This window comes from Struthio camelus, chromosome 10, assembly GCF_040807025.1.
Source record: "Struthio camelus isolate bStrCam1 chromosome 10, bStrCam1.hap1, whole genome shotgun sequence".
NCBI lineage: Eukaryota > Metazoa > Chordata > Aves > Struthioniformes > Struthionidae > Struthio > Struthio camelus.
This window is the reverse complement of record NC_090951.1, coordinates 2,401,307-2,414,096: the sequence shown is the minus strand read 5'-3', so window position 1 is coordinate 2,414,096 and position 12,790 is coordinate 2,401,307. Positions and strand designations below refer to the sequence as shown.

Genomic DNA, 12,790 nt, shown 5'->3' with positions numbered 1-12,790 from the left:
CCTACACGGGGCCGGGGACGTGGTGGAGCGGGTGCCAGCATGAGGGGGGACCCCAGAAACACCAGCACCCCCAGCCTGACCGGCGGGGTCCCCCTGGGTCCTGGCACCCCGTTCGGCCCCGTAAAGCCGCTTGCTGAGCCCCGAGTCCAGGCGGCGGTCGGGAGGGTGTTCGGGGAAGGCAGGGGGCTGGGGACGCGGCCGCCGTGCAGGGCGGCCCTCCCCATGCTGGCACCGGCCGGGGGCATCCTGCCCGGTGCTGGGCAGGCGCGCAGCCCTGCACCTGGCCGTGTTTATCTCATTAGCCGCTTGGAAAGCTCCTCCGAAACAGGGTTGTTTTTCTTGGCGCCGGGGCGCGGGTTCCCGGCGCTGAGCTTTTTTCCAGGCTGCCTTCCGCGCTGGCCCCGCGCTCACGGCAAAGGCATCCGCATCTGCCCGGGCTCCGGTTACAGCGCGGGCCGGCACGCGCGCGCCCACCCGCCCGCCCGCCCCGCGGGTCTGGGGGACCGGCGTCCCCCGCCGCCAGGGCTGTTTGCTGCGATCCCTATGGAAACGGCGGAGCAAACACGGGCGATGCGATGCGATGCGCTGCGGCGGCCGCCGGCTGAGTCACCCTGGCCTCAGCGTGGGAGCTGCCGAGGAGCGGGCGCGCCGGGGCGCCGAGCCGGGCACGCGGCATGCACAGCCCCGCGGGGCCGGCCAGGCTGCCAGCGCGGCACGGAGGGTCGGGTGCTGCGGACGGTGCCGCCAGCCGCTCTCACCCGCTCAAGGGGCTCCAGGGACTCCGGGCTGCGGGCGGCAGCGCCGGCCTCGGGGACGAGGCGGCGGCACAGGCACAGGCAGAGCGACGACGCCAGCAGGATGCCCGCGTCGGGCGCCACGAGCCGCGCCGAGTTGAGGATGTCGTTCAAGTCCAGCCTGGGAGGGGAGAGCGGGAGGACTCGGCGGGGGGCCGGGCACCCCGGAGCGCTGCGCGGGGCTGTCCCCGTCCCCGCTGCGCGAAGCCCGGCGCAGCTCGCGGCCCTGCTGCCCGCCCCGCTGCCCGCCCAGCTCCGTCACCGCCCCGGGCCCGCCGCCTGCCCTTACCTGGTGACGCCGATGTGCCGGGCGAGGACCTCCCAGGTGCTGCCTGCAGGGAAGCACAGCGGTGCTGAGCGTGGTGCGGCGACAGGGCGCGGGACGGGCAGGCGGCGCTGAGCCCCAGCCCAGCGATCCCCGGGCTCGCCGGGCACGGGCCGAGCGGGCCATGCTGCTGCCCGAGCAGGCACCGTGGCACCCGCCGGCCCCGCGGAGCCAGTGCGCCCAGTGCTGCACCGCGGAGCAGCACAGACCCTGCAGAGGCTCAGCAGCCCCTCAGCACCCCGCAGGATGGATGCACCGGCAGCAAACGGCACCCAGCTCGGGGATGGTGCCTGAGGACGAAGAGCCCGGCGCGGGGGCTCCCTTGCAAGCGCAGCTCTGACCGGTGTCCCAGCCCGGCACCCCGCTGTCCCCCGACCCTGGGGTGGGTGCTGCGGGGGGCACAGAGAGGCCACCCACCCCGGGGCGGAGGTGGCTCCTCTGCCCTTGCGGGTGGGCCTGGGTGACACCTCGGAAAGCAGCAGGCGCCCAGCAGCCGGGCGCTGCGGGGTGGCAGCTCCGGGGTGCCGAGGAGGGGCTGGCCCGGCCGCCCCGCGCCGCGGAGGGCACCGAGGCTGCTGGCGAGCACCCGAGCCAAGCCCGCCTCTGCGAGAGGGAACCGTTCCCCCTCGCCGCCGTCCCGCTTGCAGAGGAGAGGGAAGCCACTCGCCAGGTCCCCTCCAGAGACGGGGAGGGAGCGGGCTGCAGCGAAGAGGGGGAAGGAGAACGCGGCTTCGCGACCCCCCCCAAAACTGCCCCCTGCACAGCCCAGCCCGGTGAGCTGCGAGCAGGCGGGGGCCGTGCGGGGGCTGCTTCCCCGTGGATGGGGACCCACGGCCTGGTGGGGTGGGGGGGTGGGACGGGATGCCCCAGGGTGCTGGGGCAGAGGCGGTGGGAGAGCAGGGGGGCTGCAAAACCCCCTCGCCGGCCACCCTGTACTCACAGCTGGGCCCCAGCAGCCGGTCCAGGACGGGCAGCGTGTAGAGGCATATCTGGAAAACGAAGTGGGCGAGGAGGAAGATGATGCTGGTTCCCAGGACAGCTTTGAGGAGGCGGCCGGTGTGACCTGCAAGAGAAGACGGGGCACCCCCGTTACCTACCACCCGAGGCAGCCCCGGGGCATGCCAGCACCCGCTGCGGGGCCCGGCTCCCCGGGGACCTTCAGCCCCACTGTGCTGCCGCAGGCGGGGACACGCAGCAGGGTCAGCCCCAGGGTGCCCCCGGCGTGCCGGTGGCTAACAGGAGCGCAGGGAGGTTGCCCCGAGATGGGCAGGGACCAGCCAGCAGCGTTTGGGATCCCGGCAGGACCCTGCCAGTCGCCCGACAAGTCTGGCATACCCTCCCCAAGGGCATCCCTTGATGCAGCGCTCCTGGGGAAACTGAGGCACAGGGCACTGCAGGGAGCCCCGGGCCGTGGGACCGCTCTCTTTCTCCTCCGCTCTCCACCACCGACTGGGGAAGGGGGCGTTTCTCGGCCACTGGAGCCGTGCTGCGTGTCGGGGTGGGGGGCAAGGGAGGTGGGCAGCAGCCCCTGCCCAAGCAGCGCCCCCCGACCCAGCCGGCACTGAGCGCTTCCCCGTCCCCGCTCCCCAGGCCAGAGCGCTCCCCTTCCCATCCCCGTCCCGTCCCGCCCGCGCTGCCTCCTCTTCCCACGGCTGGAATTTCCCGGGGGCGGCGGCGCGCGCGGGAGCCAGCGATCCCCCGCACCGCCGGCCCCGTCACACCTTCCACCAGCTGCGGCCGTGCCCCCAGCCCGCCCGGCTCCGCGGGCCCCGCTCCCATTTTCCTGGCCGCTGGAAAGGCAGCGAGCCCGCGGCCCCCGCGGCAGCTGCACGCCGCCGGGGGGGCGGCCCCGGGCCAAGCTCTCCCTCTGCTTGTTTTTTCCTGTAAATCCGTGCGCTGGCTCTCGGCAGCGCCCGGGCTCCGATGCCGTGGAAGCCCATGAAATATTCAGAGGGCAGAGCTTTTAGCGATGGCGGTGCCAGGCGCTGCCAGCTCCCGTTGCAGCGGGGCTCAGCCTGGCGCACAGGGCACGGGTACCTGGGGATGGGCCAGCTCGGACGGGCACCCAAGAGGGGCACGGCCGCTTGCTGCACGCCAGCCCTGCTTGGGACGGGCAGCTGGGTGCCCCCCTCCTGCACTGAGCCCCCCGACGGTGGCTTGGCTTTTCTCCAGCGCTGCCACCGCACACCGCTGGGGATGTGCCCTGGGTACCCGCCGTGGGAGATGCACCCCACGTGCGCGCTATGGGTGTCCCCTGTGGAGACATGCACTTTGCACGGTGGGGACGTGCCCCGTGCACCCACCGCCTGTGCCCGCTGCAGAGATGTGCCCTGTGACCCACCGCAGGGACGTGCCCCGTGCACCCACCGCCTGTGCCCACTGCAGAGATGTGCCCGGTGCACCCACCGCCTGTGCCCACTGCAGAGATGTGCCCTGTGACCCACCGCAGGGACGTGCCCCGTGCACCCACCGCCTGTGCCCACTGCAGAGATGTGCCCTGTGACCCACCGCAGGGACGTGCCCCGTGCACCCACCGCCTGTGCCCACTGTAGAGATGTGCCCGGTGCACCCACCGCCTGTGCCCACCATGGGACGTGCCCGTGTGCCTGCCGCAGGCCACGGTGGAGGGGCTCGTCGCAGTATGTCCCTGCCTGCCCAGCGGGCACAGCCCAGCTCTGAGGTTTCTTGTTAATAAGGCTGGGACTCGAAACTGGTTTTTTCATAGCCAGAGGCCTATTAATAGCCAGGCCGGGCTATAATTAACAGAGCGAGGCTGCCACACAGAGCCACGCGTCCCTGTGCTGCCCAGCTTGGGGGAAACCACAGAGGAAGGAGAGCAGGTACCCGCTCGAGGGCGGCTCGCAGCCCCCTCACCCTAAAAATAGCCACCGCGCACTGAGCCGCCCAGTGCTCCTGGGCCAGGGCTGCCCGTGCAGCCGGCCCCAAGGGGTGCCAGCCTGGAGGGGCTGCGGGCAGCACCCCCAGCCCCAATGCTGGGCTCCCACAGTGCCCAGAGCCTGGCCGGGGGGTGGCACAGGTCCTGGCAGCCCCTCCAGCACCCGAGGCGGCACCTGCCCAGAGCTGCCCGCCGGCAGGGATCGGTCCCGGTGCATCCAGCCACACGGTAACGCGGCAGCAGGACTCGGGATGGTTTTGCTCGGGGAGCGAGCTCACCCGCCTGGCAGGGCTGGCGATGTGGCAGAGCCAGTGCCTGTGCCCACCTCCTCGTGCCAACGCGCCCAGCAAACGCCCCCGCGACAGCCAGACCGTGGCTGAGCCACCCTGCGAGGAGGGAGAGCCCACGGACAGCACCCACCCCGGGCTGCCACGGCCACCCAGAGCCGACGGATGGACCCCGGCCCTGCCCGGAGCAGGGACGCGGCCGCCCTGGCTCTTACCTCTTACAGGGTGCTTGGAGGGTCCCAGGAACCACGGCAGCAGCAGGAGGTAGAGCAGGTACACCAGGGACAGGACGTTGAAGCGGAAGAGGCAGGCTGGGCACAGAAGTGCAGACAGAGTTAGCGCCGCGGTCCTGCGGCGCGGGGATGGCCCCAGCCGCATCTCCCCCTCCCCTGGCATCGCCCTCACGCACCCACTGCCTGGCACAGCAGAGACCCCCAGGGAGGCAGAGACCCCTCTGCAATAAAACAACCCGGGAACCTGACAGCACTGACCTGCCGCCGCGCGGTGCCCAGGACCGGGTGCGTTCGGGGTGCCCCTGCCCAGCGGCGCAGCACCGCGCCAGGGTGCCCCCCGGCCCCCAGGGCAGGTTGGCCCCTCTCTCCCATTGATCCTTGTGCGATGACCGAGGGACACCCCGTAGGGAAGGGATCGTCTGAGTGACGTTTGCACAGCGCTTGGCACACGCCCATCACGGGGCCAGGTCAGAGCCCTTGGCACCAGAGCGAGGAGCAAAATCAGCTTTATTCCGATGTTTAAAATAACCCCCCTTCCCGTAAGACGGTGCTGAGCTTTGCTCACTGCTATCGCAACGCTGTGACGTTATTTCTCAGCAGCGCCAGGAGCAGCTTCTGCGCCGGCGGGCCGGGCGACACGAGGGACCCCGGGCACGGTGGTGCCAACCGGGTGCACGTAGCAGAGCCTCGGGGTGCCCCGGGTCCCGCAAGGCCAGCCCGGACCCCGAGCCGCTGCACGGCCGCTCACCTGCCCTGCAGCCCGGCCCTGCGCTGGGCACGCCACCAGCTCTCCGCCTTCCCCCTCGCTTATTTTTAGACCTAAATTACAGCTTGCGTTCAGGCACGAAGCCGTCGGAGGAGCTGGGGTGGGAGCGTGGCCGGCCCCAGCACCCCCCGGGCTGTCACCAGCAGGGACGGGGACCCCACGTCGGGGACACGTGTGCTGAGCGAGCTGGGACGGATGCCGCCACCTGCTCCGGCAGGGACGGAGGCACGCGCTGGGCGAGCTCGCGGCAGCCGTCCAGGTGGGAGGCCTCGGTGATGGGCACGGCCGCCCCGGGCAGAGCCGGCCGCTCGCTCGGCCCCACGAGACGCCGCGAAGCCGGTGGGCGGCAGCCGGGGGGGGGAACCGAGTTGCAGGGCAGTCGCAGAGCCCAGCAGCTTCGCTTTTTAGCCACTTCCCCACTCTGCGCGGTCCCCCGGCAGGGAGGACGCCTGTCCCCTACCCTGCGTCCCCACGCTCCCCTCCTCCCCGTCGGCAGCCGCAGCCCCACGCAGAGGGGCCCTTGGGGGCCCCCCAAAAGCCAGGCAGCCCACAGGGCCGCCCAGGGAGGCAATGGCCACAAGGGACCGGCGTCAGGGTGCCAGACACCCGCGTGGGCTCAGCCGGTGACGCTCACCCCTTCCCCGCGGAGCCGTGGGAACGGTGTGCCCCCGCGGGCGCCCCGGCTAGGAAGGGGTGGGGGGGAAGGGGGCCAAAACCCGAAGCCCCACGCGGCGGGGAGGGAGAGGGGGGACGGCGGGCCGGGTGCCAGGGACGTGCTCCGCACCGGCGAGCCAGGCACAGCCCTTCCTGTGTTTACGGGTTTCCACGGGACGCCTCATCCCGGGCCAACGCGCATGAGCACAGCGGGCCGGCCGGGGAGGGCGCACGGCCCCCGGCACCGCCGGCCGGCCGCAGGGACGGTGGCACCAGGACCGCGCTCGACAGCCCGGGGCACGGCTCTGGCCTCTCCCAGGCACCCACGTCCCACGCAGCACCCTGGGGTGGGGGGTACAGGGGCCCTGCTCACGTCCCCGTGCCTGCGGAGGCACCCGCCGTCCCGCCAGCCGGCTCCCGGCGGTGACCCCAGCCCGCAGGATGCGTCACCTCCCCGAACGCTGAGGGTTGCTAGCTACGTTTCAGCAAACCATGATCTCATGGAGCAAATATTCCTCTTCCCGCGCCAGCGGCGACGAGGCCGAGAGGAACCTTCCCCGGGAGGGCGACGAGCCGCCGCGCCGGCTGCCCCGGGAGGGGACCATCCCGCCCATCCCGGGTGCCCTCCGGCGGGCCGGCAGCACCCCGCTTCCCAGGGCGGAGGTGCCTGCGGGGCCCGGACCAGCCTGCGCCCGGGCGGGGGGCAGCACCGGCCCGACCCCACTCCGGGGCAGGGACACCCATAGGTGCCCAGGGCACCCAGCCCCAGCGCAAGCTCTGGTCCCCACCACAGCCACCCTGCGGACGCTGCTAGTGAGAATGGGACCAGCAGAGAGCGAAGCCCAGCTAGCATCACTGGGGCTGGGGTCCGGCCAGCAGCACGAGACCCACGGGGAGGATGGGGACTGCTGGGCACGAGGACCAGGCACTGCAGGGACCACACAACCCCAGCTGGAAGAGTGCCGCCCAGCCCAGAGGCTTTATGCCACCCCTGAGAGCCTCCTGGGACAGCGGGGCTGGGGACATCACCCCCGAGCAGCAGCAAAGGCCAGCTCCAGGCAGATATCGGGGCTCAGCATCCGCCGCGATGCCTCCGGCAAACAGTGAGGCTGCAAACCCGAGTGGCTGGATTAGGCAGCGGGCTCTGGGCAAGCGGAGCAGCCCCCAGGCATCCCGACGCCCTGCTGCGGCAGCACCCGCGGGACCCCCCAGCTGGCAGCGGCCCGCTGCAGCACGGTACCGCTCGCCCTCGCCCTGGATCCGAGAGCAGCGGGGCGGGCGGCCGCGGCTCCCGGCCCCTCCGCCGCCAGCCCGTCACTGGGAAACTTCCTGCAGCAGCGGCCTCCCGGGAGGCCGCGAGGCGAGCGGTCATCGCCCCCGCGGCTGGCTCTCGCGGGCCTGCAAGGGCTGGCGCGGACACAGCTTCAAGGCGCCACCGAGTCACAGCAGCCCCCGTTTGGGTGGCGTGCGCCCGCACCTCCAGGGCCTCCGCGGCTTCCTTGGAGGGGCCGGACCCGGTGGATGCTCCGTCCTGCCCAGACTGGGAGCAAACCGGTTCCCCGGCTGCTGGTGGGGCTGACAGAGCAGGAGCACAGGGAGGAGCGGGGAAAAACCGGTTCTGCCGAGCGGGGAAACAGCACCAGGAGCAGAGCAGCGCTGGGGCCGCCTGCTCCCGCACCCCCACGGCACCCGCTGCCTGCACCGTGTCGCCCCCGCAGCCAGCGCGGTGCAGGGGCTGGCCGCCCCCAGCAAGGTCTGGGCTGGGCGGCCTGGACCTCCGTCCTCAAAAAGCCTCTCTATGAGCCTCGTCCCCCCCGTCAGGGGACTCAGGAGCAGCCAGGGCGGCTGTGGCACTGCGAGAGGATTAATCTGTCACTGCAGCCGGAGTCAGCAGCCAGAAGCACTTGAAATATTAACTAAGTTAATATGCTGAGAGGAGGATAAATCACAGCGCCGGGGAGCTCAGCGAGATGCGCTGGATTTTTTTAAAAACCAGCCTTTAACCCCCGCCACCTCGAGGCCTCCCTGCGGGGCCCCCCCGCGCCACCCTCAGGGCAGCGGTGCCAGATGGGGAGCCAGCCCGGTGGGAGGCCGCGAGCCGGGCCGTGCCACGCACCCCTCTGGGCCGCGGCACCCACAGCCAGGCCACCCAGCCCACCCGCAGCACAACCGCCAGCACCCTGCGGCGCGGCACGGCCCCGAGGCACCCGACAGCCCGGGAAGAGCCCGCGGCGGCACACAGAAAACACCCGCATCCCACCCCAAACGCAGCCCGCTCTCGGAGCTGCCTTGCTAATCGATTGGCACCGATGCAGCCGCTCTCTCTGCAGGGACCCGCGGCCGCTCAGTATTAATTAGCGGAGCTCTTTAATTCACTGCACGGGCTGCTGTTTTTTGCACAGCCCCGTTGCCTGCTGCGGGAGCCAGGCAGCTCGGCCAAGCCACTTCCCCCGCGCAGGGCTGCGGCCGGCGAGGCCCAGGGGTGCCCGCACCCAGCCACCGCCTGGCCCCGGCCCCGCTCCTGGGCACGGCCGGGCAGCAGCGTGGCCAGAGCTGGGGGGTTTCTGGTGCACGGAGGCCCCGGGCAGCGTCCCCAGGGTGTCACTTTGCACCCAGGGCCCTGCGCTCCGCACCCGCCGGGCAGAGCCAGACGGAGGCCAACAAACCCCGGCCGCGAAGGGCACCGGGGTGGCTCTCCCCGCTCCCGGGGGGACGTCACGCCGGGCAGACGGGGTGCTTGCGCGGTGTCCCAGCAGCCCAGGAGGGCCCCGGCCCACAGCGACCAGCGCCGGGCGTTTCTGCGCCCTCGCCCCCGGGGCTGGAGCCGCGAGCCCAGCCGGGAGCCCCGGGGCGAGCCGGCCCGCGCAACGCGCTCCCAGCTGCCTTCCTAGCAAGCCCTGACTCCTCTTTCCGGGAAGAGGGACCAGCCGCATCGCTTCACCCGCCGTATCCTGTTTTTGTGGAAAAATGAAACCCACCCCTGGCAGTGCAGAGAGGCGGGGACCGTCACGGCTCCCCGGGGACCCGGCGGGAGCTGCCCCGTGGGGGCACGGGGCTCAGCGCCGCCAGCCCCGGCGACCCCAGTAGCCGCGCGGGAAGGCCGAGGGCTAGGCCTGCCCGGTGGCACGGGACCAGGCACCGGCGGTCCGGCGCCAGGCCCTGCGCTGTGGTCCCTGCGAGCGGGGCACGAGGGGACACAGCACCCAGGGACCACCGGGAAGGCAAGGGGACAAGGACAGCCAGCACCAACGGGACCTCCCCAGGCCAGAGCCCCCTGCTCCCACAGCGAGGGGCCGAAGGAGCCTTCAGGCCCCCCAGAGCAGGGTGCTCAGCACCGTCCTGGAGCCTCAGAAACATTTTCCGTTCACGGTTCAGGGTCTCGACCACTTCTGCCACACAGCGACGTTACCAGCCGGCTGTTCGAACGAGCCCTCCCTCCTCACCGAGCCCCGACGGCCCCTCCTGAGCACCCTCGGCCAAGGCGCGGGAAAGACCCCGCCGTGCCCGGACCCCGTGCAGCCAGGCTCTAGCCCAGCGGCTAACTGTGGCAGCAACGGCCATCGCGATAAAGTCCCTGCAAGCCCAGCCTGCAGCAGCCGCACAGAGGCACCCGCCGCCGCTGCCACCCAGCGAGCTGGTCCCTTAAGCAGAGGCGCTGCGGGGAGAGGGTGCAGGGTCCCCAGGGAGCCAGGGCCTCCCTGGAGCGGCTCCTCGGGGTCCCAGGCGCCCCTGCGGCACTGAGGCCCCAGCACAGCGCGCGGGCTTGTCCCGGCACGCTGGGCGCCCGCCTGGATGCGTCCGCCGAGAGCTCAGCCCCGGGGCAGCTGCAGCACCCTGGAAGAGGGACGGGGGGGACAGGCGCCTAGGGGACGAGGGCTTGGTGCAGAGCCGGCACGGCGGGCCAGCCCTGCATGCACACCAACTGCCACGGCCCTGCCCTGGGGAGGAAGCAGGAATTATTTCTCTTGGAGACATCCGTTACTTTTTTTTTTTTTTTTAATTTCCCTTCATTTAAAAAAAGCACCTGACCGCAGGAGGCAGCTGGCTGCAGCCCACACGGCTGCCTGCACCCGGGCGCGCCGCGGGGCTGCCGAGGCCCGGCCTCCAGCGCCGAGCTGGCCCGGAGCCGCGAGCAACATCCTCCGGACGCTCGGGAAGAGCCCTAATGGCAGGGGAAGGAAGGCCGGGAGGGCCGCGGCCGGAGGCAGGCTGCGCTCGGGGGCTGTCGCTCCCCCGCGGCCAGCCGGTGCCCGGCCGCATCGCCCCGTGCCTCAGTTTCCCCCGCGCCGCAGTGCCCAAGCCCCCGGAGCAGGCGCGCCGTGCTCCTCTCCCGCGCCGCCGGCCCCCGCGCCCGCTGACTCACCCGCGCAGCTATTTTGACAAGCGGCTCAGTAGCAGCAACAAGAGCGCCTGGGACGTGCTCTGCCCGGACAGCAGCTGCCCGAGCACGGCCCCTGATTTCAACAAGCCACCCATGGAGCAGGGGGAACATGACACCGTGCTACTAGCGTTTGGGAGGCTGCGGGAGCCCACCGGCGAGCCGGCAGCCTCCGGCCGGAGCATCCCCGGCGCAGAGCGGAGCGGCCAGGCCTGCTCAAGCGGGCCACGGGGGAACCCCTCTGCCCCGCAGCAGGGCCACGTCACCCCCGTAGGCGCCCACCCGCCCCACGGCGGCTCCCGCACCCGGACAGCCCTGCCGGGGAGGCTTCGTGCGACCGGCACCCAGGCACCTTCCCAGCCCAGTTTGTAGGCAGGGTTATAATTAACCTCCTCACATCCTGCACGATACACTGAGTCATGAACAAATAGAGAAGCTCTTTCAGCAGTCACCAACTTCCTCTGCCAGCAGGTCTCGCCCCGCTCGAGCTGCCTCCGCCGGAGGCCCAGAAAGGCCGGGCAGCGTCTGCAAAAGCCAGCTGGGCCGCGGCGGGCTCGGGCGCTCTGCGGTCCCTCGCCGGACGCGGTGCCGACCGCGGCGGGTCCACGTCCCTCGCGGGTGGCAGCGGCGGCGACGCTCGCTCGCTCATCGCGGCCGGCGCCACGCGGCTGCGCCCGGTCCGCGGGCGCTGCGGCACCCGCCGGGCTGGGCACAAGGAGGCCCTTGAACAATGCTGTTTACGGAGCGCCGGGCTCCGCAGCCCCGCGGAGGAAAACCTCTGCGGGCTGCTGAAAGGTAAACTGAGAGTGCCCGAACACGTTTCTCCGAGCAGCCCAGGTTCAAAGAGCTGATTCTTGTTCCGCGAGTCTCAGGACACGGGTATTTTCCAGGCCAGTAGCCAGACGATCTCCTAGGTGGGTGGTGCATCTGCCTTCAAAGGCCAATGTTGCTTAAAAAGGGCTTAGAGCAGCTCGAGTGACGAATCCAGCCTCGCAGAGCCAGGGGCTGCGGCCGAGGTCGGCGGCGCGCTCCCCGCCGCGGCCCCGAGCAGCACCCCAGCCGCGCGCGCCGGGGCGGGGGCCGCCCGACACCCCCCTCACGCCAGCGCGAGGCTCGGCAGCCCGCTGCAGAAGCGCCTCCGTCTCCCAGGAGCGGGCTCGCGAAATCCGGCGGAGGAACGCACGGCCCTTTCGACAGCGCGGGGAGCGGGCCAGGCGGTGCACGGGCGGGAGCCCCCGGCGCCTGCTGGCGTCCGGCGTGGCGCTCTGGCCTTCGGTGATAAAAACTTGCAAAACACCCGCTGCTCCGACCTCCAGGGAGACGCTTCCAGCGCCGACTGGCTCCCACGTGCCGGCCGCCAGCGGGTGCTGCTGCCGGGGCCGTGCTCCCCTCGGAGCCGGTACCCGGCCTATCAGCAGCTCCAGAAGGCAGTGAGAAAGAGGGACACCCTTGCCCCCCCGTCCCCGGGAGGGGAAGGGTCCTTCCCACGGCAGCACCCGCTCCACCCCGGTCTCGGGCGCCTGCGGCCAGCGGGCGCAGCAGGGCCGCAGCACCGGCGGGCGAGCGCGCTGCAGGGGCTGCAAGACGCCGAGTTTGGCCGAGAGCCTCCCGCCGCAGGGCTGCGGAGCCGGGTGCTGCACGCCACGCTCCTGCACGGGCCCCTCACCCGGGGCACCCAGCAGGCCTGCGCTGGCTCCCGTGCCGGATCGCTGCCACGGCACCGCAGCGGGCACTGCCCAGGCACCGTGGGGAGCCCCAGCTCACCCATGGGTGACCTTAGCAGCCACCCAACACACAGCACAGACAGCACAGCCCCCCCACATACCACAGCCAGCCTCACTAGCAGCACCCATGGGTGGCCCCAACACACACCCACACGCTCCCCTCCCACTCAGGTCACCGGCAAGGGGGGCACCTACAGGCAGGGACAGGACAGCACCGCACCCTCCGCCTCCCCCCCCCGCCCCGCTGCCCCCCCGCCGGGACCGATACACAGTAGCAGGGAGCGGATACAAAGTATCGCGCGGGATTGGGGGGGGGGTCCCGCCGCGCACGTGCGCCCGGCCCCCGCGCGCGCCCCGCCCGGGGCAGCGGGCACTCACCGGCCAGCAGGGCCAGGGGCAGCAGCAGCCAGCAGAGCCCGGCGCACAGCACCCGCCGCTCCATGGCTCCAGGCGGCCCCGCGCCGGGCTCATTCCGCCCCGCCGGGGCCGGACCGGGCAGGGCAGGGCGGCCGGTCGGTCCCGCGCAGCGCGCTTCCCCCGCCCCGCTGCTGCGCCTTTATAGGCGGTGGCGCCGCCGCCCGGCCCCCTCGGCGGGTTGGCCCACACAGCCCAGCCCGGCCCGGCCCGGCCCGGCCCGGCTCGGCTCGGCTCGGCTCGCCCCGGTCAGCCGCGGCGCCCGGCACCACCTAGCGGCCGCTCGCCGCGCACTACAGCCCCGCCGCATCGGTGACAC

At 72.0% G+C, this 12,790-nt stretch overlaps 1 protein-coding gene across 3 annotated transcripts in view; it reads right to left on the bottom strand.

The window, feature by feature from the left end:
* PIEZO1 (piezo type mechanosensitive ion channel component 1 (Er blood group)) overlaps positions 1–12,589 on the bottom strand; it is a 29,690-nt gene extending 17,101 nt beyond the window's left edge. The window contains exons 1-5 of one of the 3 annotated variants that reach the window (XM_068955538.1): positions 12,436–12,589; positions 4,518–4,613; positions 2,060–2,182; positions 1,084–1,126; positions 762–915 (exon numbers count right to left, since the gene is read on the bottom strand). In XM_068955538.1, coding sequence (XP_068811639.1) covers positions 762–915; positions 1,084–1,126; positions 2,060–2,182; positions 4,518–4,613; positions 12,436–12,499 — 480 coding nt within the window. In that variant the 5' untranslated portion in view covers positions 12,500–12,589. Of the gene's footprint in view, positions 1–758; positions 916–1,083; positions 1,127–2,059; positions 2,183–4,517; positions 4,614–12,435 lie in introns of all 3 variants that reach the window. The other 2 variants (XM_068955536.1, XM_068955537.1) reach the window with 2 other exon arrangements.
* Between the last annotated feature and the right edge of the window lie 201 nt (positions 12,590–12,790).